Source organism: Oryx dammah, unplaced genomic scaffold (genome assembly GCF_014754425.2).
Source record: "Oryx dammah isolate SB20612 unplaced genomic scaffold, SCBI_Odam_1.1 HiC_scaffold_28, whole genome shotgun sequence".
In the NCBI taxonomy this organism is placed as follows: Eukaryota; Metazoa; Chordata; class Mammalia; order Artiodactyla; family Bovidae; genus Oryx; species Oryx dammah.
This window is the reverse complement of record NW_024070212.1, coordinates 32,133,785-32,161,669: the sequence shown is the minus strand read 5'-3', so window position 1 is coordinate 32,161,669 and position 27,885 is coordinate 32,133,785. Positions and strand designations below refer to the sequence as shown.

The 27,885-nt window shown below is 52.6% G+C and overlaps 1 protein-coding gene across 2 annotated transcripts; it reads left to right on the top strand.

The window, feature by feature from the left end:
* The first annotated feature begins 1,355 nt into the window (after positions 1–1,355).
* CSF1 (colony stimulating factor 1) lies at positions 1,356–22,643 on the top strand. Of its 2 annotated transcripts, none has more exons than XM_040232101.1 (9): positions 1,356–1,962; positions 5,150–5,272; positions 6,648–6,710; positions 8,277–8,447; positions 12,476–12,623; positions 14,724–14,854; positions 15,379–15,431; positions 15,754–15,812; positions 20,505–22,643. In XM_040232101.1, the coding sequence occupies exons 1-8, from the start codon at positions 1,924–1,926 to the stop codon at positions 15,797–15,799; spliced, it is 774 nt and encodes a 257-aa protein (XP_040088035.1). In that variant the 5' UTR covers positions 1,356–1,923; the 3' UTR covers positions 15,800–15,812; positions 20,505–22,643. The 2 variants fall into 2 exon arrangements, with proteins under 2 accessions (XP_040088035.1, XP_040088034.1); XM_040232100.1 differs by having other exon boundaries at positions 1,726–1,962; positions 13,833–14,854.
* Positions 22,644–27,885: the final 5,242 nt, after the last annotated feature.

Here is a 27,885-nt window from a genome sequence, read left to right as displayed (position 1 = left end):
AAGAATTGATGCTTTTGAGCTGTGGTGCTGGAGAAGACTCTTGAGAGTCCCTTGGACAGCAAGGAGATCAAACCAGTCAATCCTAAAGGTAATCAGTCCTGAATATTCATTGGAAGGACTGATGCTGAAGCTGAAGCTCCAATACTTTGGCCACCTAATGCCAAGAACTGACTCATGGGAAAAGACCCTGATGCTAGGAAAGACTGAAGGCAGGAGGAGAAGGGGACTACAAAGGATGAGAAGGTTGGATGGCGTCACCAACTCGATGGACATGAGTTTGAGCAAACTCTGGGAGATGGTGAAGGACAGGGAAGCCTGGCATGCTGCAGTCCATGGGGTTGCAAAGAATCGGACATGACTGAACTGATCTGAAACACAGGACCAGCTTGGAGGAAGTCTCAATCTCAGTGGGGCTGAAGCTTTAGTCTGATGCTCTAGAATATAGCTATCAGCATCCCTTGAAACACTTTTAGAATATTGTGGACAATGAATGAATGACAATTTATCAGAGAAACTACAGAGAAAGGAGCCAAATTCAGTGAGACCACAGGGACAGGAATCATTGATCTGCCTGAGTAGTCAAAAAAAGCTCTGCTGGTGAAGGATGTGGTGTGACTTCAGCCTTGACAGATGAGGTTTTTGCCTTAAGCACAAGTTGGGAAAGGAGAATTGTAAACAGAGGCACCAGTATTAATAAGAGCAAGCAGTTATAAAATTACTAATGGGGGCTGGAATAAGTGACAGGAGATGCCCCTTCCAGACATGGCTGCATATATCGTGTATTTCCCAGGGGCTGGGGGTGGGTGGAGCCACAGAGAGACTGAAACATTGAATCCTAGGAACTGAAGAAAGAAAAAGCTCTTGAATTTGACATTATGATTAACAGGCTCCTCCTATTTAGCCTCATTTAGATTCATTCTCATATAGAGATAAAATGAGCTTAATCATTTCAGTAAATGCATTTTCAAAAGCATCAGGGAACTGTCGGGCTTGGGTGCCAATCTCCCCAGGTCTGAGGCTCAGGAGGGAACCTGGGTTCCAGCCAGCGTTTACATCACCTGCAGGTCAGGTGTGGGAAGCATCTCCAGGGACACAGCAGAGCGTCCCAGTCCCCATCACAGGACACAATTCATCCCCTTCTAGCCAGGTAGTAGCCTTTCTGCCTGTACCCTGCCCCCAGAAGAGAAGATAGAGGCTGGGCGGGCGCTTTGGGGGCTGCATAAGGAGAGGGCTGCCCCCAAACCTGCTGACTAAGGCTCCACAAGGTGCCGCAGCAAGCGCAGTCGGTCTCTAGTGTTTGCCTCTGCTCTCAGGCCATTTCCTGCTCAGATTTGGGAATTTTCAGACCCAGAGGGAAAGTCCCTTGAGACAAATATTAGAACGAGAGAGAGAGCGCGCGCACCGGATCCGCCTGGAGAGCGCGGAAGGAAAGACCAGGCTCTGTCCAAAATCCGCGCGCTGGAGGGCGGGAGGCGGCGGAGCCCGCGTTACTTTCTTGAAGGCTTTGGCTTTGAGCGCAGCACGCAGGGCGACTGGAAGACAAACGGAGAAGACCGGCCCGCTGGGTGGGGGCGGGGAGGCGTTCAGTGGGCCTCCGGAGTGTGTGTGTCTGTCAGTGCGCCCGCGCCTGTGTGTGTGTGCGTGTGTGTGTGTGTCTGGCGCCTGTCCAAGGTGATTTCCCATAAAGCACATGCCTCACAAGTCCGCTTAAAAGGCTGTGCCGAGGAGCTGGCCAGTGGAGCCCGGCTCGGGGAAAGTGAAAGTTTGTCTGGGTGCTCCGCGCGCCGCCGCGAGTCCCTCTACACTCCCGGGTCAGCAGCGCGGCCCTCGGCCAGGGCGCGGACTCTGCAGCGGCCAGCGATCAAGACAGCGAGCAGCAGAGCGAGGGCGGCCGACGCGCCCGGCCGGGACCCAGCTGCCCGTATGACCGCGCGGGGCGCCGCCGGGCGCTGCCCTCCCACGGTAAGCGATCGCCGCGGCGCCGGGCCCGGGCCGGGCTGGGACTGGAGCTTGGCGGCGCAGCGCGGCTCCGCAGAGCCCACTGCCCAGCGCGCGCCGACTGCCGAGGCTCTTCCGTCTCCCAGCACCGGGCCCATCTTTGCACGCCGACTGCGCGAGGCCCCTCTTGCGCTGGGGCTGCGACCAGAAGCGGCCCTGCAGCTGCCCCTGGGGCTGCGGCGCCTCTTTGGGGAAGGGAAGACTGCTTACCCCATTGCAGGGAGAGGTGCAAAGAGCCACCTGCGGGCAAAGGAGAGGGGCTTGCAGTCAAGGGACAGAAGCTCCGTCCTAGACTCTCCACCGCCAAGGGACAGGCAGAATGGCTGTGCGCCTGAGGGTGGCGCCTGCCCAGTGGGCATTCCACACGGGCCATACGCACGCTTCTAGGTCCTGCTGGGGAGTGGGCGCTTCTGAATGGGGAAAGTTCAGGTGCCATCCGACTTAGAGAATGCAAGGCAGAAGGAAGGAGCTGGGCAAGCCACTACTTGTTCCAGCTCACAGACAGGAGCTGTTGGGCACTTGGGTGGCTGGATCAAGTCCGTTTTGTGGGGGATGGGGGTACCAGAGTTGCCTGGTGCCAGCTCTGGATCTTCCTGCAGATTCAGGTTCAGTCAGTCGGTGAGCTCCTGGGCTTGATGATGGTAAAGGAGGTGGAAGGAATGTTTGGGGTTGCAGAACTGTGGACAGGGGCTGCCCTGCCCTAACCATGGGCTGTAGCTGGGGCAGCTGCTAGATGGTGCAGAGTGACTTCATTAATGGACAGTAAGGCAAACCCTGCCAATGGGTTTGCTTCTGAGGAATTCTAGAGGAGAAACCTGTTTGGGGGGTGGGGGTGGGCAGTGAGAGAACCAGAAAAATATTCAGAGGATAAGGTGGGGAGGTTGCAAGCAGGGTGATAGGGACAAGCCCTTCCACGAGGAGGAAGAGCCAGCTGAAAGAGATGAGATGGGGTTAGGAGGGGAAGTCAGGAAGGGTGAGGTGACGGCAACAAGACAAATAGGGGCTGGAAGTGAGACGGTGAGGAAAGAGGAGGAAGGTAAACGTGGAAGGAAAGAGGCTGATTTTAGACCCTCAGCCTGAGGGTCCACTCATGCTAAGGTCTCTCCAGGGACCATTTTGCTGGGGAATTTGGGACAGGGTGAGAAGCAGGTGAGGATGGGTGGCTGGGCTGAGATGTCCCAGAGTCTCTCTGAGCCTGAAGCAGAGATTCCTAGGGCTGCCCCAGAGGCCAAAGCTGGTGGGTGGGAAGAAGAAAGGAGGGGGGAGAAGAGCCAGCCCAGCCAGACACAAGCTAGAGTGTTAACCCTTGGGTACCTGTCCAGCTCCTCCTCTCAGGCCACGTCAAGGCCCCAGGTGCAGGGGTGGTCCCCTTTGGCCACCTTCAAAGCCAGCCTCCCACATGGTGGCTGTACACTCCACACACTGATGCTTGAAATAACTCCAGAAGCCAGGCAGCCCTTGGGGTTAAGCATTGCCCTCTCCTGGCTGCCCTCAAACATCAATATCTTAAATCGTCTGTGACAAGGCTATCTTCCTGAGCATCCCCTTCCCCATGGACCCTTTCCTCCAAACCACTGACACCTGAGGCTTGGAGCCTCAGGGGCAACCAGCCTGGGGCAGAGACATACCTTCTGCATGACCCAGTATCCTCCCGTGGGTCCTGAAGTGCAGGTTCCTGAGGGCTGGCACAGCCATTCCCAACCAGAACTCCCTCCTTAACCACCCAACAGAGCCCAGTGTTCCCTCCATGACTCTTTTCCCTCTCCCACAGTCTGCCTCTCCCAGGTCAGACCAGGACCCTCCCCAGGGTCCTGGTGCTGAATAGCACTGGGCCATCCTGAGCCTCTTTCCTCCAGGCCCCCCTTCCCCCTCCTCTCTTTGTCATCAACTCCCCCCCACCCCCCCACCTCTCCACCCACTCCCCCACCCCCCCATCTTTGAAGGTCTTACTGTGGCCCCTCCTCCCCGCAACCTCCCTGGAGCCCAGCCAGGGCTTCTCTTCCCTGGTAAGAGCTGACAAACATTTTAGGCTTTTAGTTCTATGTAAATCAGCATGTTGTTGTGGGCTGTTTCACAGCCTCCAGTGTGCTATTTGTTTGCACTATTTGTCTCAGCATCTGAATTAAAGGGCAGAGCCCAGAACCCAGGAAGGTACTAGCCTACACCCCACCCTGACAGCATTTCCCTCAATGTGCCAGGAGGCGACATCCAGCTTGGGAGAGACAGCCCAAGGGTCTTTCTCTGCCTCTGGCTGGAGAAGGGGGTACCTAGAGCCAGGGAGAGGGCTAAGGGGACCTTGGCAAGAAGGAGGGAAGTGGAATGACAGGGTGTCAGAAGCTCATCCATCACTCTGGGGACGAGCAGCTACTGGGTCAGGGGGATGCTGAAAGAGGGGAGAGATCTCAGAAAATGTTCTTGCAATGATAAGAGCTGTCAGGCTGGATGCAGAGCCTGATGGGGCTCCAATAGGCAGGTGCCAGCCAGGGATGGTCTAGAGTTGGCACTGCTTCCTCTGATTAATCAGTTGGGCTCTTATTGACACACAGCCCCAGGGCTCCAAAGGTCTGTGATGCGGGATAGGTTCCCAGTGAAACTGAGTTTGGGCCCCTAGTTTTTCCATTAGCAGAGCCAGACATGTGTGGAATCAGGTAGGAGGAAGGGCTGGGCCCAGAGAGATGTCTCTGGCTCCAAGTGTGGAAGCCAGCCAGTGTAGGAACATGAACTTGATAGGAGTGGGCAGCTCCCAAGATGCCTGGCTCAGTGTTTGACGTTGCAGAGTCAGAATAATGGGTAGAAGCAAGTCCTGCATTCGAGGAGTTTCCTATGTGACTGGCATTTAGACTGGCAGGCACAACTCCCATGTCCTCATTAGAAGTTCAGTGTGTAGAGTGGCTTGGCCTGGGTTAATCTGGGAAAGCTTCTTGGAGGAGGTGACATTTGGGTTGTTATCAAGGGAGAGCAGGGTTGTGTGTGGTTCTTAGGAAATCTTGAGGAAGGTGGCTTTGGGAATGCTGTATTCTGGGATGAGAGGCCGGGCCTGTAGCACTGTAGGTCTGAGGTCCTTGTTTTTCCGTCCTCAGCGGGGGGGTGGGGGGGTGGTTCCTGGGGAGTGTGAGAGAGCTGGGGAGAAACGATGCCCTCTCTACCGCAGACATGGCTGGGCCCCCTGCTGCTGCTGGCCTGTCTCCTGGTGAGCAGCGGTGCTACTGAGGAGCTGTCGGAGAACTGCAGCCACATGATCGGGAACGGACACCTGCTGTCCCTGCAGCAGCTGGTGAGTGTGTGGCCCTGCCCACCCCAGCTTCTCCCCACGGGGGAAACGGAGGCAGGGAACAGGGCCAGGCAGAGGAGAGGAGAACGGCCGTGCAGGGTGTGGCTGGTGGCTCCCACTAGCTCCACAGATGTGCTTCTCATTGACCTTCTAAAGGTCAATGCTTCTGACCCCACCCCCACCCCCGATCCTGAAGCCCTCTCCAGCTCTCCTGCAGGCAGGGGACAGGGTGGGCTTCTAGCTGGTTGCCTGGGTTAATGATGGCCTACAATGATCATCAAGGACTCTGAAAAGGCTTGGAAAGCCTGCTCTCCCTCGATGGGATGCTTCCCTCGAGGAGCCAGCCCAGTCTGCCTTCTGTGTCCAAATGTTGCCTCTAGTTCCTGGACTCCCAGATGTGCCGCCAGCCTGGCACCAGGGCCTCAGCCAGATTTGAAAGGGAGGCTCCCGGCTGACTCCCGGCCCTATCCCGACACTTCCCTGGCTCTTGCCTGAACCCTGGGGCTGGGATGGCCTGCTCACCCAGGCCTTGAAGGAACCCATGCCTCCCCCTCATCAGGCCAGCGGAGATGTCAACAATTCCTAGCATGGTTCAGATCAGTTCAGTTCAGTCTCTCAATCGTGTCCAGCTCTTTGCGACGCGCCAATTGCAACACGCCAGACCTCCCTGTCCATCACCAACTCCCAGAGTTCACCCAACCAGCAGAATCAGGTTGCTATCATGACTGCTGTCCCGCTCAGAAGAGAATTTGCCATCCCTCTGGCCAGGAAGGCAGGGTGGAACCCCACTGGCTAAGGTCAGATCCAGGGCCTTGAGTTTGGGGCCTGTGGGCTGGCCCCCTGTCTCTCTTACCCCCTGTGCTTTTCCTCCTGTATGTAGCTGCTCAAGCAATACAAAGTTGACCAAGAATCGCTGCATTCTTTGAGGCTCAGAATCACAGAACCACAGCTCTAAAGGGCAGCAGCAGCTATAAGGGCATCTAGCCCCAGTCCGTATATATCCTGAATTCCTAGAGCTTGTCTAACCTCTGCTTAAATTCCTCCCAGGACAAGGAGCTCACTACCCCCCACAGGAGATTATGTCCTCTATCCTGCATTAGACAGTTCTTCCTTATAACAAACTGGCATCTGTCAGACTTCATAAAGTAGGAGGTACAAGACAGAGACTTCTTGTTCTTCTCCAGCCCTCCCCTGGCCATATGGAAGTCACAAGTCTTCCCCTAGCCTTAGCTCTGTCATCTCATGTATGGTTTGGGGAGGTGGATGAGGATCAAACCCCAGAAACTCTAGTTTCCATCCAAAAACTCTAGTCCCCATTCTTAGGCAAGCTCAGTGGAACTGCAGACACCTGCCACCACTAGCCTGCTCTCTCTTACAGATTGACAGTCAGATGGAGACCTCGTGCCAAATTTCCTTCGAGTTTGTAGACCAGGAGCAGTTGGTGAGTTATGGCTCTTTACAAAGCCCATGAGCCCATATGTATGCACTTACTAGGGTGGGTGTTTGTGGGCAGGAAAAATCCTAGAGCTGCGCAGGGTTTGTGTGTGTGGACCCCTGGGTGCCCAAGTCTGGGGTGCCAGGGTCCAGGGTTGGTCAGGGTCCTGGGCTCAAGTCCCCTGCTGTGTCCTTCTCCTGGCTTGGCACATGTCAAAGTCTTACAATGTGTCAAGCACTTTTGATCCCAACCACATTTGGGATCAAATGGTTCACTCATCGTGTTTATGAAAGGTGAGGGGAAAGGGCATAGCTCGGAAGCAGTGGAGGCCTGATTTGAACCCAGGAAGGCAGGCTCTAAGGCCTAAGGCAAACCAATACTTCTTCTGGGTCACATGCTTTGCTTAAGGACGTCACCTCCATCTAACAGCCAAGGGAATCAGTCCAGCCCTTTCCCTCTTCCTCCTTATCCCACGCCCAACCAGATACCGAGTGATGCTGGTTCTACTCTTCAGCATCTCTGGGTTCTGGGGCCCCACCCCATCAGTTGCTTGGACAATTTCAAGAACCTCCTAAATGGCCTCCTCTCCTCCACTGCACTCCTCATCCCACCACTGGGGGGAGCACTCTGAACCACAATTTGTTATCTTCACTGCCTTTCCTGAACCTGGAGATCCCCTCACTCCAGGGGAAAGCTTTGGTTGTCTAGCCTGGGTTTACGAGTTCCAGTCTCCATCACACAGCCCAACCCACTACCCCATTCTGCGTTCCTTCCTGCCTCCAAGCCTTTGCACATGCTCCTTCTGATGCCTGTAATGCCTTTCCAGCTGTCACCACCCCAGCCTTTATGCCACACCTATTTATCTTCTTGCCTGATACAAAATCACCATCATGGCCAGGGTTTGCTCCCATCTCTGAGCTTCTGCACACCTGACCCAAACACACTTCCCTTAGAACTGGAGACCAATCTCACGGTCCAAGGAGTAACCTCAGTGTTCCACTCACTTGCTCACTCCCACCTCACCAAGCATTTACTACAAGGAACCTATCGGACCAAGTACTAGGAATACAGAGCTAAAGCAGAGTCTTCATTGAGGCATCCACCATCTTTTTAGGGAGACAAAACATGGAGGTTATTCTTTGGACCCTGGGGTAGTCTCCAGTACCCCTGTGGCTGGGAGCATTAGCAGGAGCCGTATGGTAAAGAGCTTCTTGTGAAAGCAAGCCAAAAGAGGGTCAGAGACAGAAAGAGAAGTTCCTCAGAGCCCACCCTACCTTTGCACCTTCAAATCTGAGCTCACCTTTCGGAAATCCAAGGACCACTCTGGTCAGAATCCACATTTCCTTCCCTCTAGGAAAGGGAATCGGTAGAGAATGCAATCTCCAGTAGTGTCAGATCCCAACAAGGGAGAGTGAAAGCCAGCTGAGGGCAGCGTTCTGTCTTCTGGAGTGGATGGTCCTCTCCTCAGGAGCGGTGGTAGGGCAGTCTGTCTGGGAGGGGGGTATCCAGCACAGAGCCTGCGCTCCCAGGAGGCGTCAGCCAGGTCATAAACTCCAGGTTGTTACTTTCCAGGATGATCCCGTGTGCTACCTTAAGAAGGCATTTCTCCTGGTGCAAGACATCATGGAGGATACCATGCGCTTCAAAGACAACACCCCCAATGCCAAAGCCATTGTCCAGCTCCAGGAACTCTCTCTGAGGCTGAAGAGCTGCTTCACCATGGACTATGATGAGCAGGACAAGGTAGGAGGGCCCTGGAGCTGGAGGCACTGAGAGAGAGAGGGCAGAGGGCAGCTGCAGTGGTACCATCCCTGCCTGTGAGCACAGAGATGCTCACTGGCCTCACCCCAGGTCATGGCTCACCTGCGCTCTCACTCACGTATTCATTCCACAAACCTCTGCTGAGGACTCACAGTGCAGGAGGGACAGTACTAGGCCTTGCTGATGTTCCTCATGAGCAGGAACTACATGGTTCCCAGCCTCTGGGAGCTTATAGTTAAGTGAGAGTGGCAGTCACTAAACAATGACACAAGTAGACAGAATTTTAACCCCTGAGGACTGTTCATTCATTCAACAAAGAAGAGTGTCTATTGCGTATTGTTGTTCTAGACTCTGGGGAACAGCTGTGATCAGACAAAATTCCCCACATTCATGGAGGTTGGTGTGAGGGTGGTGAGACAGTTAACAAAATACATAAATAAAGTAGAAGTAAAGTGGCAATGACTGCATCGTAGAAAGCAAGCCAGAAAGGGAAGACCAGAGGAGGTGAGGGAGAGAGCCAGGAAGGAGAAGTATGTGGGGCTCCAGAAGAGAGAAATGGGACTTGGATTTAAAAGGCAGTGGGGAAGAAGAGACAGGGAAGGCTTCTGAGTAAAAAGATACTCACTCGAGGTTCAAAGATGAGTAAGAGTTAGGAAGCAGGAAAAGTGGTCAGAGTGTTCCAGAATAGAGAACGCTGGGCACAGAGCCCTGGTGAGCAGGAGTACGCACATTCAGGCCCTCCCAGCGTGGTTGGCATGGCCAAGGCCTGGGAGTGAAGGCAAGAGGGCTATGGAGGTGGGAGCCTGGGTCTCCCATCTGGGTGACCCAGATCAGCTGGGTCTAAAAAATGTGGGATTTTGTTTAAAGTGTGAGTGAGTGAAGTTGCTCAGTCGTGTGCTTGTCCAACTCTTTGCGATCCCATGGACTGTAGCCTACCAGGCTCCTCCATCCATGGGATTTTCCAGGCAATAGTACTAGAGTGGGTTGCCATTTCCTTCTCCAAGGGACCTAGTCTAGCTTGCACTGTGAGACCATTCTGGTTGCTGTGCTGGGAAGGGTGTGTAGGGATCAGGGATGGAGGCTGAGCAGCCAGAAGGAGGTGCAAGTCCAGGCGGCCTGGGCTAGGTTTGTGCAGTGAAGGTGAGGCCAGGGGACACCTTCCGAGTTTAGAGAAAGAGCCAGGGGATTTGGTAATACAGTGGCCATGTGGAGCTGGGGGAAGAGAAGAATGACGACGGTTTTGTCTGCAGCCCATAGAGTTCCGGTGATGCTGAAGTGGGACAAAGCAGGGGAAGGACAGGAGTTTCAGGCTGGGGCACACATTGCCAACTGTGAGAAGAGAAACAGGCCCAGGAATCTCAGCACTGATTTAGAAGTCAGGCACAGGAAGGGGGCCTGGCAAGGAGACTGCAGAACAGCATAAGGGGTGGGAGGAAACCCAGGAGAGTGTGGGATTACTGAGCCTGTGTAAAAGAGCGTTTCAGGATGGGAAGAGCAGTCACCTTTATCAACCGGGGTCTGAGACGTCAAGCAGGAGAAGAGCTGAAAAGTGTCTGATGGATTTGACAATGTGGATGTTGGAGGCAGGTGCCAGAGCAAGTGGACAGAGAGTGAGGAAGTGGGGACACCACTGTGGAAGAATGTGGCTCAAAAAAAAACGTAGAAAAAGAGAGCTAGCTGGAGGGAGGGTGGGATGGAGAGAGGAAAGATTTTTAAATAAGAGAAGTATTAGATTTGTGGTTTTCCAGGGTTGAGGTTCATAAGAATCATCTGTGGAGCTTGTTTAAAATGCAGATTCCTGGACTTCCCTGGCGGTCCAGTGGTTAGGACTCACACTTCTACTTCAAGGGGTGTGGGTTCGATCCCTAGTCAGGGAACTAAGATCCTGCATGCCTCATGGTGTGGCTAATAATAATGATAAAAACAAAAGGAAGTCTTCATCTAAAAATTGCCAATTCCAAAACACCTTTCCTTTTAAACAAATAAAAACTCAAATAACTTCTAGTAAAAAAAACACACACACAAACTTTTAAATGCAAATTCCCAGTATGTACCCCTAGAAAGTCTGATTCACTAGGCCTGTGGGTGGGCCTTGGAATCTGTATTTTAGCAAGCCGCCTGCCCTGCACATTGCAGGGATGCCGGGAGGTAGGGAGCAGGTGAAGCTAGAGGAGCAGGTCTCCTGGGGAGCTGGCAGGGGAGGGATTCAGAGCTCAGGAGGCGAAAAGCCACCGACGCTGTTGAGACAGGTAGACACCAGGACATTCTGTCCTTGTTTTCTCTGTGACGTATGAGGTGAGGAATGAAGAACACAGACATTTTTGTAAGAAAGACAAGAGGAAGAGAGCTCACCTCTTCCTTACAGTTGCCCTGGCAGGGAGGCAGGCAGGGATTGTCGTTTTGATTTGACAAACGCGGGGATAAACCCAAGCTGGAAAGTTCGTTTGGCCAGTGTTGCTGAGTTGGTGAGTAGCGAAGCCAAGCCCGGGGCTTCCCATTCCTGTGTTCCGCTCTCCTTTATCTAATAAACATTTACTGAGGACCTACTGTGCACAGCCCCTGGGCATCCAGTGGTGCTTTCAAGGACTTTAGTGCCTGGTAAAGCCCATAGTTCTTCCCTGTGCAGCTCAGTTTAAGGAAGGACTTGGGAGTCATCAGCAAGTGGGCTATAGATGCGATGAAGCCATGGGCACAGTGTCTGGGAGTGAGTGGAATGCCAGCTTGTGAAAGTCAAGTGGAGGGGGCATGGAGCAGCTCAAGGGGAGGGAGGAAAACCTGGAGTGTGATGTTCTCAGAGCCCCAGTGGGTGTAGGGGGCCTAGGTCCCATGAGCAGAAGAGAAACTAGCAGCTCAGCAGACAGGACTGGGGCAGCCTGGGCTCTCCTGTCAAGATACACCAAGCCAGAGAAGGATCCACAGCCCCACGTCTCCTCCAGGCCTTTCTCCTCACCACAAATGATGCTCTTTCTAAAGGATTACAGTCTTAGGCTCCACCCACCTCCCCAGCATGCCCCAGAGGTTTTCTTTGCTCTGTGGATAAGGTTAACGGTTCTTGACACGGCCAACAAGGCCCCACAGGACCCGGTCCTCGCTGACCTCTCTCTGCTGCATTTCTGGCCACTCTCCTCCTGGATGGCTGTGCGATAGCCTACTCTAGCCTTCTTTTTCATCTTTTAACATTTCAGGTTCTTTCTTGCACAGTCTATTCCCACCACCTGGACAGCTCTCTCCAACCCCACCTCCTTTCCTTGTTAACTCTTGCTCATCTTTTAGTCAGTTCCTTGGGGATTCCCCCAAGCCCTCATTTAGTTCCCCTTGTTAAACACTCTCAGATAATTCTTCTTAGGACTCATTGCATTTGTAACAATGCTGGTGACCTGACGAACTCAGTGTCCAACTTAGCCAGGGACCACCTCTCTCTCATTCATTACACAATTCCCAGGGCTGCCGTCTATGGGGTCGCACAGAGTTGGACACGACTGAAGCGACTTAGCAGCAGCAACAGCAGGTAGCCTGGCACATAACTATGTGTTAAATGGAGCCATGAATAAATGATAAATCTCACCACCTTAGGACATGCTGCTGCTGCTAAGTCGCTTCAGTCGTGTCCGACTCTGTGTGACCCCACAGACGGCAGCCCACGAGGCTCCTCTGTCCCTGGGATTCTCCAGGCAAGAACACTGGAGTGGGTTGCCATTTCCTTCTCCAATGCATGAAAGTGAAAAGTGAAAGTGAAGTCGCTCAGTCGTGTCCAACTCTTAGCGACTTCATGGACTGCAGCCCACCAGGCTCCTCCGTCCATGGGATTTCCCAGGCAAGAGTACTGGAGTGGGGTGCCATTGCCTTTTCCGACGTTAGGACACAGGGGTCCTACAAACCAGGGTAGAGAGCAGGGAGAAAACAAGAGAAAAAGAAGATGGATGTGAGAAAGGCCAAGGGAGTTTGACAAACAAGCTAGAGACATGGGACCAGTGCTTATTCTCATCAAGGGGGCTCTGCTCTCCTTCCAGGCTTGTGTCCGAACATTCCATGAGACGCCTCTCCAGTTGCTGGAGAAGATCAAGAATGTCTTTAATGAAACAAAAAATCTCCTTAAAAAGGACTGGAACGTTTTCAGCAAGAACTGCAATAACAGCTTTGCTAAATGCTCCAGCCATGGTAAGCACAGAAGGGGCCAGCAAGTGTGGGGCCGGGGCAGGATGAGTGGAACAGAGGTGCACTGGGTTGGCGGTGGGGGGGTGTGTGTGGTGGCACATCAGGCTGAAGGGACCCCTGGGAGGCAGCATGGCTGCTACTCGTGTGCTCCTGTGTGTATAGACATGCTTGTTTTGTGTACGTATGTGGCTTCGTGTACCTCTGAGTGGTCCTAGGCACATGTCTTTTCTGACATGTGTGTGCATGCACACCTACGTATGTCTGCATGTTGAGGCATCAAAAAGGATCAAGCTGGTGGCTGTGAGATCAGGGAATGGAAAAGGGGGCCCTCTCAGAGAGCCCTGTAGGCATGGCAGCTTTCCCACTGGCTCTGCAGGCTGGCTGAACGTATGGGGGGTTCCGTGGACAGAGCAGAGGCTCCATCCAGGAGTCAGGGCTTGCTCCAGGAGCCCTGCTGTGAATCACCAGGATAGCCTGGCTCCAGAAGTCCCCAGGACGCCTTGAGTGTCCCCTCAAGGGACAAGATTGGATTTGAAGTCTGAGCGTCATTCAAACCCTGGCAGTGCTGGCCCAGCTGCGCACATATGTACCCTGCATTGTCCTCGTCTCTGCGTCCTGTGCCACGTGTACCCGCCTACATTCAACCTTGCTCCCCAAGGCAAGGGCTGAGGCCCTGCGACCTGCCAAATGGCCAAGTCCAGTCTCGTCGCTTCAACCCCAAGGCCTCAAGCCTTGGCCACAGGCCAGCCCCAGCCTGTTCCCGCCTGTGGACGTGCCTGCGTAGCCCCTGCTGTGCATGAACCCACCTTGCCGCTTTCCAACCAACAGTGTCTTTGGGGCTTGAGGGTGTCTTGTGTTAGAGGCCACTACTCAACATCTTGGCTGGCTGTTGTCACCCCTGGCTTGGCGTCTGGCCAGCTGGATCTCCAGGAAGGGCAGTTTTCTGGTCTTCCCTGACCCCATGCCCCAACCTGTGTGTCTAAACCCCACTCTTTGCTCTTTTCCTGCAGTCTGTTCCTTTCCTGTCTAAAGCCTGTGTCGTGAGCATTGGCTCCAGTCCTGTCCTCACCTCAGCCCCAGGGCTGAGTTAGGGCCTGAGGGGACCCCCCAGACCCACACCCCGTCTCCATCCCTCTGGGAAAGCTGTGCTGGAGGCCGGTGACTCTATCTCCTCCCCATCCTTCTCTCTCCTTCTCTCTGTGGTTCTTTCAGATGTGGTGACCAAGCCTGATTGCAACTGCCTGTACCCCAAAGCCACCCCTAGCAGTGACCTGGCCTCTGTCTCCCCTCAGCAGTCCCCCACCCCCTCCACAGCCCCTATGGCTGGCTTGACCTGGGCTGACTCTGAGGCAACAGACCGCAGCTCCCTCTTGCCCAGAGAGCAGGCCCTTCGCACAGTGGACCCGGGCAGTGCCAAGCAGCGACCACCCAGGAGCACCTGCCAGAGCTTTGAGTCGTCAGAGACCCCACGCGTTGAGGGCCGTCCCACTGGAGATTCTCCTCAGCCTGGCCCTTCGGTTGGAGCCCATGTCCCTGGGATGGAAGACATTCTTGACTCTCTGCTGGGTGCTAACATGGCCCTGGAAGAGGCCTCTGGAGAGGCTGGTGAGGGTCCTATACCCCAAGGGGCAGAGCTTTCCTTCTACAGTCTGGGAGGACGCAGTGTCCAGGCAGAGCCTGTCAGCCCCAGTCACATCCTCCCAGCATCTTCAGCACTCTCTGGATCAGGAAAGGGGCTGCGGCTTGCGGATGCAACTAGCACACACCTGCGCACATTGGGCCCCATGAGACCCACTGAGGCCTGGAGTCACGCACCTGAGAAGACAGATCGTCCCTCTGCCTCGCCCAGAGACCACCAGGAGCCAGGCTTGGCCAAGACCCCAGCACTGCGCCCGCAAGGCCTCAGCAGTCCCTCCGCCCCCTCTTCTCAGCCAAAGCTCCCCAGAAGCCATTCCTGGGGCCACGTGCTGTCCCTTGGGGAGCTGGAAGGCAGGAGGAGCACCAGGGACCGGAGGAGTCTCGCAGAGCTGAAAGGAGGACAAGCAAGTGAGGGGGCGGCCAGGCCCCTGGCCCGTTTTAACTCCGTTCCTTTGACTGACACAGGCCATGAGAGGCAGCACAAGGAAGCCTCCAACCCCCAGCTCCCTGGTTTTGTCTTCCGCCTGCTGGTGCCCAGTATCATCCTGGTCTTGCTGGCCGTCGGTGGGCTCCTGTTCTACAGGCGGCGGCGGCGGGTAAGAAGAGCCCCATTGGGGAAAGGAGGTCATCTCGTGGGCTGGGGCACAGCCTGGGCGCAGGAACAGGACAGAGGACGACTTGGCTTCAGGCTGGGTTGAACAGTCAACTTCTGAGAGACAGGAAGTTGACTGAGCACAGAGGGTGGGCGGTTGAAGTGGAGGGTTTCTTCAAGAATGGGGAAGGCTCAGGCTGCAAGATTGACCAAAGGGACGGGGGCAGAGGAGTAGGAGACATTCTTCCTGGGCTACAGTGTGGTGAGAACCTGGAAGGGAGACGGAGGAGGAAAGTGATGCCTGTGCAAGGCAGGGCATTCCCGGAGACTTTGCAGAGCTGGGGGGTAAGGAGTCCCAGGACAGGAGAGGCCTCCGGAAGTCCTCTGGCCCTCTGGCTGAAGGAAGACCTGGGTAACTCTGTCATAGAGCCCCAGGGCAGCCCTGTTTGAGGATGGGGCCATGGCCCCCCACCCTGGCCCCCCACCCTCCCCCAGCTCCTCAGTGAGCCAGCTCTTTTCTGCCCCCAGAGCCATCGAGAGCCACAGGTGGTGGATTCTCCCATGGAGCAACCAGAGGGCAGGTGAGAGTTTGGGGGAGGGGGCTCTGGTAGGTACGGAGAGGGTGCTGTCTTGGCATCTATTTTCCATCTGGAATTGGAGGAGACATTCTGCCGCTTGCTCTAAGGAAATGAAGCTCAGAACAGGATGCGGGGGTGGGTGGTGAGAAGGAAGCATGTCTCTTCTTCCCTAGATATCTGGGATTTTTCCTAATTTCTCCTTAGGGTTAGGCAGTTCTGGTCTCCCAAATCCGAGAGGGCTGGAGCATGTGGGTGAGGGTTTGGGGCTTCTCTCACTCCTTGGCCTCTGCTGAAGTCTTACACCAGCCCTGTGCTCTGCCCACAGCCTCCTGACCCAGGAGGAGGACAGACAGGAGGAGCTGCCAGTGTAGACAGAATCCTAAGGTAAGACTCTGATCTGGATCTCTCTCCACTCCTTAAAACTGGTTACACCCAAATTTTCCACTCACCCTAACTTGTTTGCTGCACCACCAACTTCCTTGAGGCTCCCACCCTTGACTCCCTTCTCTCTCTCTCTGCTACTCCTTTTTCCATTTGTCGCCAAGTCTGGCCAACCCTCTGCTCCCCAGGTCCTCAGGCCTCCTATCACCGCTTCACTCCCTCCACCCCATCTGAGGCCAGGCACTGTTAATTCTGAATCAGGCTATTATTTCTGCATCGAGCTTCGACTTTTGCTGCCATCTTTCATCCCAGAGCAACCAAACTGTTTGTGTAAAGTCTTCAGCCTCCAGGGGAATTTCAGCATCTCTGCATCACCAACATTCTCAGCTTGGCTCCCAAGCTCCTCCAGCAGCAGCCCCTCACACACATCTCTTGCCATTTTCCTCTCTATGTGCACCCTGATTGGATCCTTCCTCCCAGTGAAGACCATTTCTGCCTCCCTGCTTTTAGATCATGGAGCCAAAGAAGCATGGTCCTAGAAGGGCTCTCGGGGGTCATTTGGTTTAGAATCCCACTGCAGAGGGGCTTCCCCTCTCTGCATCCCTGATGGGGAGTCAGCCAGCTTCTGGTTACACACTCTCAGCCACAGGCAAGCTCCCTGCCCTGTCCCAATAGTACCGTGGGGAAGTCCTTCCTTATTTGAACAGAATTGGCTTCCTGCCCCCTCCCCATCCTCCCTCATGAGAGACTTCCGATATTTAAACTCATGTGTCCATGTCCCCTTTATGAATTCTCTAGGCTAAGTGTGGCCAAGTCCCTTAAACATTCCTTATATGATATGGTTTTCAGACCCCTCACCATCCTGGCCATCCTCCTTTGGACACACTCGTTTGTCAATGTCCCTCTGAAAATGTGACTCTCAGCTCTAGACATAGTGCTCCCCAATATCGTCTGACCAGCTCAGAGTTCAGAGGGACTGTTACCTTCCTTGATATGGACAGTGTTCTTTTATTTGTACCAATTAAGACTGCATTGCTCTTTTGTTTTGTTTTTTAAACCCCCACATCATTCTGTTGTCATATGTTAAGCTTGTGGTCTATTGAACCCCCTAGTTCCATTTCCCCTAAACCTGTGGACTCTATCCTGTACTTGGAGAACTTAATTTTTTTTAACCAGTGTGCAAGAATTTATATTCCTCCTTGTTAAGAACCACCTTGTTGGTTTCAGCCCCTCACCCGAGCCAACTGGAATTGTTTTGAATCCTAATTCTGTATTCACAGCCCTCTCAGCACGTCTCCTGCACATCAGTGAGTGTCTTCTGTTGTCTTCACCCATGTATTTGATAAACATGTGACTCTTATCACTCCTCACCCCTGGAGCCCCAATTCCAGGCACTCTGCAGCCCTCCTCCCTTCCTTCCCCTCAAAACACAATCAGCCTGCAGGAATCAGCTCTTCCTGATGGTCTCCATCATCCTCTGGTTGCTCCTTTAATTCCTACTCATCTTTTTTGTATTTAACTTGCTATATTGATTTGTACTTCCTTGGATGTTGTTTATTTTCATACATTTTAAAATCTTTATGCGTATGAGTACCCCTAAGGAGTCTGTAAGCTCCTGAAGCACAGGGATTGTGTCTTCTACTTTTTTTGCATTTTCTTTTCTATCCTGAGTCCTAAACAGAGAGGGCCTCTTCATGTTTCACACTAAGAACTCAATAGATGTTGACTGATTGACTTCAGGGCTGACTGGCTGATTGACCCTGGTTGACTGTCTCTAACTGGCCAGCCTTCTGCTTGACCAGTTAACTAACTAACTAGTTGATTCTGACTGGCTGACCAACTGGATGGATGACTCTGACCAACTAACTAGCTAGTCACTGCCTAACTAGCTAGTTGATTGATGAAGCTGATTGGCTAACTGACTAGCTGGCTGCTTGCCTAAATTGCTGATTGGCAGGCTGGCTGACTAGCTGGAGAACCCATTCACGTTTCTAGTCACACCCCATGCCAAATGCAAGCAAGCACTTCAGGGCCTTCTCATATGTAGAATGACAGGTCTGGGCCTCCTAGGGAGATAGGGTATCTGCCAAATGCTCAAAACCAGGGGAGCCTGTTTAGAGAACTGTTCAGTTCAGTTCAGTTCAGTCGCACAGTTGTGTCCGACTCCTTGTGACCCCATGAATTGCAGCACGCCAGGCCTCCCTGTCCATCACCAACTCCCAGAGTTCACTCAGACTCACGTCTATCGAGTCCATGATGCCATCCAGCCATCTCATCCTCTGTCATCTCCTCTTCCTCCTGCCCCCAATCCCTCCCAGCATCAGAGTCTTTTCCAATAAGTCAACTCTTCGCATGAGGTGGCCAAAGTACTGGAGTTTCAGCTTTAGCATCATTCCTTCCAAAGAAATCTGAGGGCTGATCTCCTTCAGAATGGACTGGTTGGATCTCCTTGCAGTCCAAGGGACTCTCAAGAGTCTTCTCCAAAACCACAGTTCAAAAGCATCAATTCTTCAGCACTCAGCTTTCTTCACAGTCCAACTCTCACATCCATACATGACCACTGGAAAAACCATAGCCTTGACTAGACGGACCTTTGCTGGCAAAGTAATGTCTCTGCTTTTGAATATGCTATCTAGGTTGGTCATAACTTTCCTTCCAAGGAGTAAGCATCTTTTAATTTCATGGCTGCAGTCACCATCTGCAGTGATTTTGGAGCCCCAAAAAATAAAGTCTGACACTGTTTCCACTGTTTCCCCATCTATTTCCCAGGAAGTGATGGGACCAGATGCCATGATCTTTGTTTTCTGAATGTTGAGCTTTAAGCCAACTTTTTCACTCTCCTCTTTCACTTTCATCAAGAGACTTTTTAGTTCCTCTTCACTTTCTGCCATAAGGGTGGTGTCATCTGCATATCTGAGGTTATTGATATTTCTCCGGCAATCTTGATTCCCAGCTTGTGCTTCTTCCAGCCCAGTATCAGACAGTAAAAGCGTCTGCCTACAATGTGAGAGACCCGGGTTTGATCCCTGGGTTAAGAAGATCCCCTGGAGAAGGAAATGGCAACCCACTCCAGTACTCTTGCCTGGAAAATCCCATGGTAGGAGGAGCCTGGTAGGCTACATCCATGGGGTTGCAAAGAGTCAGACATGACTAAGAAACTTCACTTTCTTTCTTTCTTTAAGATATAACACATGTGGAACACATGTGAAAGAGATAACACTTCCTGGGGGCCACCTTGTTGGTAAGGTGGACTCAAATGGGTCAGATGGGACACTGGCAGGGCTGTGAGAATGAGGCAGACCCCTCAGAACTGGCAAGCAGAGGATGGAACAAGGTCCCTGGGGACTTCATGGCTCAATGCTGCACTACCCTCTGACTGGTCGCCCGCCTCCCTTCTTGGCCTTGGCCCTCTGCCTGCCTAATCTCAGGCCCTCCCAAGCTTTCTTCTTCCTCCCCTTAAGATTTCACTTAGAGAGTGATCCAGGGCCAGGGCCACATACAGACCCTTACTTGGATCCTGCCCTAAAGTGGTCTCCAGGCCAGGCAGTAGGAGCCTTAAGGCCACCTGAAGATGCTGCCCTGATGAGAGGGGGAAACACAGAGGCAGAGGTATGACAGAGGGACCCTCAGAAAGGAAATGTGGACCCTGACCCCTCCATTCCAAGGAACCAAGAAATAGGGGCAGTGGGCTGGGGCCTGCCCACTTGGTTATTCTTCCCTTCTGGCCCCAGCAGGGCCTGTGGCCCAGCAATACCGAGCATGGCTCAGGTCCAGTTTATGGTCTTCCCTGCCTGCCTTCCAGAGCATGGGAATGGGCTGGGAGCCAGAAGCTGTGGTCCCATCTTTCCTCCTTATCCATCACAGGTTTTGCTGGTAGGGCCCAGGGATAGTCAGGGAGGGAAGCTCCGCACTGGGTCCAAAGTCAAACTGTTGGATGGAGTCCAGGGGATTTCTGCTCTGGGAACAAAGCATTCTGAGGACAAGGATGGGGGAAGGCTTGGAGACAGCAGGGCCCTGACTCCTATGCATGATGCAGGGAGGCAAGTCCCTTGGCCCATCCGGAAGGAGGCTGGCTTGCTTAGGGCTTAGCAGGCCAAATGGCAGGGTGGGAGTTTCCTTGTCTGGAACTTCCTCCAGTTCTTTCCCTTCAGATACTTCTGCCCTGCTGCCCTGAGTATTGTGTGTGATGACCTCTGTGATGAATGGTGTGGAGTGGGAATGAGAAATTCCTCTTCTTTGCTAGAGTTAGCAGGATTCGCTCTTGGTTTTTTTAGACCAAAGATAGTGAGATGGTCTTGCCGGAGTGGGGGGTGGTGGGAGGGGAGATGGGCATCTAAGGACACTCGAGTGCGCCCTTCCCTCCTTGGTAGACCCCTACACTTGAGTAATGCCCATCCCGGCTCTGCTCAGACCTCTGCCAGGCTCTGTTACCTCCCCCTGTGGTCCCTGGTTCCCCAGGAGGAGGTAGGAGGTGAGGCCAGTCTGTCCAGAGGCTTGGGCTGCCGCCAGAGAAAGCTGTCCAGGGCCCTTGCGGTGTCTGGGGTGGTGGGGAAGGCTAGGGAAAGGATGGGAGGAAGTCCTGTCTGCTGCACCACCAGCAGCCCGCAGGAACGCTCTAGCTCGCCCACCCATGTCCTCAGCGACCCCTCCCTTGACTCCCACTCAGCTGACAGCCTTTCTTTCTCTCCCCTACAGCTGGGCGCACAGGACAGTCTCTCCATGGGAGGAGATACTTTGGGGACGGCCACCACCACCCCTCCTCAACCATTCTCCTGGGAATGTGGCCTGCCCACCATGAGAGCTCCTGGACTCCTGGAGAGCAGAGCTAGACCAGAGCAGCCAGGCTGGGGCTCCTCTGCCCTTGACCCTCAGACTCTGGACTGACTAAGAGAGGGCTGGAGGATGCCCCCCATGCTGCTGATATTTATCAGGGGCCCTGGAGGCTCCCATCTGCTTAAGGAAGGCTGCCAAGCCCAGCTGGGGACCCTCTGCCCCTCAGGGGCTGTATCCTCTGCCCACTCCCCTCTAGGGACCCGGAGGCCCATGGGACATGGGAAAGCAGGGTGGGCACTGAGGAACGGAAGAGCCCTCGTGTCAGAGGACCTGCCTGCTGCCGAGGGATCCCAGCACCGACAAGCAGGGACTTGTCTCCAGAGAGAGAAGCATGAGGTTCACAGGGCGGGACAGCGTTGTTGGATTTCCCGTAAAGGCGTGTAGCCCAGAAGACGGGAAGAGAAGGCCTCTGGGCCTGCTGGTCTGCACTGATCGCCCGGAGTGGGTCTGTACCCTCCACTTGCCTCAGTGCCCTCTGCTGGCAGCCAGGCAGAGAGGGGATGCCAACCTGGCCCTCAGGACCTGCCTGGCCTGGCTTGGATGCCCAGGGCAAGACCAAGCGCTGGCCTCTGCCCCGCCGTTCCCCGAGGCCTGCCAGAGCTCCTCCAGGAGGCCGTGCAGAGCCTCTCCTCTGAAGGAAACCATCGCACTGTGAATACTGAACCTGCCTGCTGAACAGCCTGCCCCATCCATCCCGGAGAGCAAACACCTGTCCGTCCTCCCACTCCTCCAGCCTCTCCCCAGCTTCCTGCACTGAGCGCCCGAGCCGGCCTCGCCTGTCGACTGAGGGAGCCCCTGAGCCCTGACCTTCTGCTGACCCGGCTCTGACTCCCTGGGATGGATCAGGGTGGGAGAACTTCCCAGGGCCGGCAGCCAGAGCTGGTCTTTAGGCTGCGTTGTTCACCCAGGTTTCTGCATCTTGCACTTTGACATTCCCAAGAGGGACATAACTAAAGGGAGGGAAGAAAGGAGGGGAGGGACGGACACAGAGAGAGAGACTGCAGGGTGAGCTCTGACAGCAAACAGGTCTTTGAAATTGAGGCCCTGCCCCTGAGGTGTGGCAAGGGGTCAGCACCCCTGATCCCCCTGGCCTGCCTCTTTCCCTGTCCAGGCCCCTGCTCTCACCACAGTCCAAAGGCTGCTGTCAGCAGACACCTGGGCTGAGCGGTGTCCCTGTCAGGAGCCCCGGAGGCAGTGACCCCCTCCAGCTCTCGTCCCACCCCTCACTAGCATCATCTCTCTAACCAGGTGAGCCAGGGTGGGAGAGGGACTCGCGGAGTCCAGGCAGCTGCTTCCAGTCTGCCTTGAGGGCCTCAGCTCCCTTGACCAGCCAGTGGCTGCGACTCTGAGTTCTGGGCATCAGGTGACAGGCCAGTAGACTGCCTTCAGCCTTTGTGCTACTGTGTCCCTCCTCTCCTGCTGCTCCAGGCCCTCCACCACGAGATCCTGTTGGACTTGGCCACTGGACCAGGGCCTATGAGCTTCCCTTCCTGCCCTTAAAAGTGAGGGTCCTCTGGTCCCTGCCTGCCCTGTTGCTATCCGTTGAGGAAAGGGCAGTGAAGAACTTTCCCCAGGAGGCCCATTTTCCTAGTCACAGACTCTATATTTGATACTAAAAACTCTGTATTTAAAAGTGGAAGGGGGAAAAAAAAAAAAAACAGAAAAAACATTCCTCCCTCACTCCCCACCCCTTGAACGTATAGTATTTTAAAGATCAAGAAAGCGAATCCAACCCATCACAGAAACTGTGCGCTCTTGGTGATCCAGGAGTGGGAGGGGCCCCTGCAGCCCCTCTGGGTGGCTACCTGGCTGCCTGCACAGGAACCCTTCTTTTCTCTGAGAAAGTCGAGAGGGAACATTGGCTCACACACTGTGAGATTTTGTTTTTATACTTGGAAGTGGTGATTTATTTTATATGAAGTCATTTAAATATCTATTTAAAAAATAGGAAGCTGCTTTTATATTTAATAATAAAAGAAGTGCACAAGCTGCCATGTGTGAGTCATGGAAAAAGTTGCTTTTGGGGTGTGGGTGGCAAAAAGGGTGGGGGGTGGCCAGTAGCTACTGGGGGTGCTCCAGCTCAGAAAGCATTTTTCAAAATACTTGGGGAAGAAAAGTTGTCTCCAAGTTCCATTCTTGTTACTAAAACTTCCTGCATTATCGCTGTCCCAAACACATTCATCTGCATATCTGGGTTTAGTAGGACAAAACCCAGCCAAACCTCATGCCTGGCCACCAGCCTCTGCCCCAGCACAGCCTAGCCCAGCCCAAGAAAACGGCTGGTTGGGCTCTGTCCAAGGGCCCGAGGGCCCTGTAAAGATGAGGCTCCTTGACCACTGAGCTCTACTGTCCAGGTCCTAGCAGGCTCTGAGGTGAATGAGCCCTGTTTGTGGACTGGGAACAAGGTGAGGTGGGCAGAAGGAAAGAGAGCCAGCAAGTTTCGCGAGTGGCCCTAAGCCCTGAGCTTCCTTCTGGAGAGGAGACCAAGGATGCAGCCTTTCAGGGGCAGCGGGGTGCTGGGAAGGTCCAGAGGGACTGAAGGCCCAGCAGAGCCCAAACGCACACCCTGGGCAAGGCTGGGACAAGGTGGGGTGGGGCTGGGGCGCCTCCCCACTGCTAAGAGCACTGAATCAATGGTTCTCAACACTGGCTCTCCTGAAACTCACTTGGGTTGTTTCCAAAAAGACTGGTACCTAAGCCCCATCCTAGATCAACAAAATTGGAATCTCAGGCACCAGGCTTCAGAAGCTTTCCAAGACATTTCAAGGGATTCACACGTGATTTAGAATCAGAAGCATGTAGAGCTGCACTGTCTAATGTGATGGTTATTTGGGTTTAAATTAATTAAAGTGAAATAAAAGCAAACATTCAGTTTTTTTGTAGTACTAGTCACACTTCAAATTTGAATAGCCACATGTGTCTACCATGTTGGATAACACAGAAACAGAGCATTCGTATCACCTCCAAAATCATATTGGACAGCACTGCATGAAAGCCTGGGTCCCTGGACTTAGGAAACCAAGGTTTTAGGGTAAGAATGGGCACCAAGCGAACATGCCAGAAACCAAGTGACCTCTGTGTCCCAAGTCCCCACTACCACCCTGTCTCTCATCATTTCTCTTAAGCTAACTCTTCCCTTTCTATCCAAAGCCCCTCAGAAAAGATTTTTGAAGAAACTTATTCGTATTTTTTTCTTCAAGTCCCAATTTAGAAGTCACCTCCTCTGAGAAGCCTTCCCAGCCTGACCCAAATCCCAGAGGCCCACCCTGGCTCAATTCCCTCCTCCCCTGTGCTCCCACAGACTGAGGGCCTGTCTGTCCCACCAGGCCACTGACAATGGCAGGAACTGTGCTGCGTCCTTCCTTGCACCCCTGGGCTAGAGTATCTGGCACACAGTAGGTGCTCAATAAATGTGCATCAAACAGCTAATACTGAATGCATGAACAAAAGTATAGTAAGGTAAATTCCGGCCAGATTTCATGGTGACCTTTTCTAGGGGCTTTCCTGGTATTAGCCAAATGGAATGTATTTCTAATGACTACAACTCATTAGCAGAGGAGATATTTTCAGCAGGTGTCCCCAGCTTCTGCTGGAGATGAGGCTGTTAAAACCCTAACTGATCCCTGTGCAGTAGATAAAATGCATACTTCAAGGCCTTTAAGCCAGAGTTGGCAAATAAACAAACAAATGCCCATGTTCCTCACTTTCCTTTCCAAAGGCCCCAGGAGGTATCCAGAAATCTCAGTAGGCCTTTCTTGGGCTTCATGTGCTGCAGGCGCTGCTTCAGTTGTATCTGTGGAACACTATCAACTTCAGATTCACAGCCAAAGAACTCAGGCCATTGGCTTGGATCTCTTCCTACATAACTGTGTGAACTTGGGGAAGTATTTAATCTCTTTGAACCTCAGGTTTCTCCTCAACTTTAGAACTGGTTTAAGAATACAGATAAACCTGATCTGGGGCTTTCCCGGGTGGTAAAGAATCTGCCTGCCAACGCAGGAGACGTGGATGTGATCCCTGGGTCAGGAAGATCCCCTGGAGAAGGAAATGGCAATCCACTGCAGTATTCTTGCCTGGAGAATCCCATGGACAGAGCAGTCTGGTAAGCTACAGTCCATGGGGTCGCAGAGTCAGACATGATTTTGCGAATGAAAAACAAAATACCTGATCTGAGGCTCAAACACAGGGACGAACCCCAAAGCACCTTGTGGACTCCAAAGGCTACCCTCAGATAAAGCATGTTCTGATGCTGTGCTGCCAGCTGGTCCCATGGTGCCCAGGCCAAACTCTCTGGGCAGGCACTGGGGACCCAGGATGCTGCCAGAGCCTGGTTATACTCAGCAGAAGGTAGCAGAGCCAGGCGCTTCCTGCCAGGGTGAACATTCAGATACCTTGTAGCTCAAGGATTTTTGGCTAAAGGGCAGGACAGGTGGGAAACAGAGCGGGGGATGGCCCAGGGATGCAGCGGATGCCTATTAACAGCAGGGTCAGGAACTCTGGCTTCGAGTATACAAGTAGAAGGGTCCAGCCAAACCCCAAACCATTATCCAGCCAGAGCCAGGAAAGTGAATCAGAGGCGACCAGGAAGAAGCTGAGGTTAACCTCATGCAGACTGCAAGCCATGACAAAGAAGGGATTGGTGTGGGTGGGACTGGGGTCTGGGCAGGGCCTAGGTGGGTGTCTGATGACCCCCTGAATGAGGAGCTAAAGTTCTTAGGGGATGAGCAGTGGCTGGGCAGCCTGAGGCCCAGGTCAGCTTCAGGGCAGCCCTGGGGAAAGAGCCCACATTTCCTGGCGAGTCCCCCTAGCCCCCAGTGAAGGCACCCTTTACCAGAGCAACACTTTTGTACCCTGGTTTCCTGGTCCAGTTTCTGGGAAGGGGGCTGAGCAGGAACTACCCCCCTATATGCTAGACTGCTGAGGGAGCAAGGTGGACTGTGCTAGCCTGGAAAGCATCCTGGCAGGCCTGCAGGATGATTAAGGCAGAGGAAGCCATAGAAGGGTTTCAGGAAATGTGGCATGGTCTATTTCTCTCCTTTATTCAATGCTTCAAAGAAGGTTGAACAGTTTTCACTGATCAACTACCTAGTATACATGAGGCACTCTATAAAAACGCAACTCATTCAACCCTACGACAACCTCATGAGCTAGGTGTGAATATCCTCTTTTTTTTTCTTAGAGAAACTTAAAACTTGGCCAAGGTGACAACAGCTGATAATTGGCAGAGTCTGGAATTGGATCCAGGTCTGAGCGCTTTCCAAGTCCACTCTCTTGTCACATCACACCCTCGTAGGCATTTAACAGATGCTTATTGCACAAACAGATAGCTTGTGTCAGCCTGGGGTTGAAGGTCCCCAGGGCCTTAGCATCCTTGCCTTCTTCCCCTCAGGACTGTTTAGTCTGGCACTGGGTAGGGGGTGTGCCTATGACAGATTTCTGTTCTCTCAGCTCTTGTCCTAACCCTGAATCTACTAGAAAGGAGGAAGGCCCTTCCTGGGCAAAGTGCCCACCATCTGTGCCTCTGGGAAAGGCCCTTCGAGACTGTCAGCCCTCCCACTGTCTTCCTTTGGTTTGGACCCTTTGTAACCCATATGTTTTCTCCCTGCCCACCTTTTGGGCATCTTCCAGGCCCCTGGTTAATTATTGGCCCAGGTGACATCTGGGCACTGATCATTCCAGCTGGTAACAGGCTTTGGCATCATTCTTATTTTGCCTAATATGACCTTCTTGGATGAAGAGGCTAGAAATGTGTTCTTCACACACCCAGCCAGACATCCAGGGGAGGTCATCCAGGCCTGGCTTGGATCGTGTGGGCCAGGCTGGATAAGGATCACTGAACGTGACGTCTGCAGATTCAACACACTCTGGTGATTCTGGGGAGACAGGCCAAAGACCGAAGTGTGGAGGGGAGATCCCTGCTGCTGCATCTGATGTTCTGGAGAGCCTCAAAGAGGCGTCATGATCAGAGTGCACTGAGGGTGCTCAATCCATGTTCATCTTCCTAAAATGAGCTCCATGCCCATAGGCAAAAAACCCACTGTGACAGTCTACTCACCCAAGAAGGGCTTCAGGCTTGGAAGGAATTTGGCCCAAGGCCTGTGTCGTGTTCAGAGTATTTGTCGGTAGCAGCAACAACATCCTGGGGAGGGGGTAGAAAGCTGATTTCCAGAGTTTTTGCGTTACATCATTTTAAATGTCTAGTTTTAACAGCAGCAAAATTATAAGGTATGTGAAAATACAAGAAAGATTGGTCCATATACAGGGAGAAAAAGCAATCAATAGAAACAATCCCTGAGAAAGCTCAGACATTGGACTTAAAAGAAGCAAAGACTTTGAGAAGTGACTCATATGGTACAAGGTATTTTAAATGTGTTCAGAGACTAAAAGAAACCATGTCCAAGAACTAAAGGAAAATATAAGAATGATGTCTCACCAGAGAATATCAACAAAGATGTAGAAATTATAAAAAAAAGGAATCAGAAATTCTAGAGTTGAAAACTATAACTGAAATGAGAATTTCCCCACAAGGGCTAAACAGTAGATTTAAATATCCAGAAGAAAAAAGCAGTGAATTTAAAGATAAATTCATTGAGATTATCAAGACTGAGTAACAGAAAGAATGAAGAAAAAAAGTACAGAGACCAAGGGGACATCAACAAGCATACCAACATATGCATAAATTCATTGAGATTATCAAGACTGAGTAACAGAAAGAATGAAGAAAAAAAGTACAGAGACCAAGGGGACATCAACAAGCATACCAACATATGCATACCAACAAGCATACCAACATATGCATTTGCTTCTCTTCTCCAAAAAGGAGAAGAGAAGCAAAGGAGCATAAAGAATATTTGAAGAAATAAGGCTTGAAACTCTGAATTTGATGAAAAACATTCATTTGCTCATCCAAGAAAGTTCAGCAAAGTTTCGAAAGGCAGAAACTCTTGAAAGCAGCAAGAAAGAAGTGACTCATATGGTACCAGGAATCCACAATAAGATTAGCTGCTTATTTTTCATCAGAAATCATGTTAGGCCCCAAGATGAGTCTCATTAAATTTGAGAGGACAGAAATTATCTGAAGAATTTTTTTCTGACCACAATGATATAAAACTAGAAATCAATTACAGGAATAAAAAAAATTGGAAAAGCACAAACACGCTACTAAAAAAAAACCAATGGGTCTGTGAATAAATCAAAGAGGAAATCAGAAAATACCTTGAGACAAATTAAAATGGAAATACAA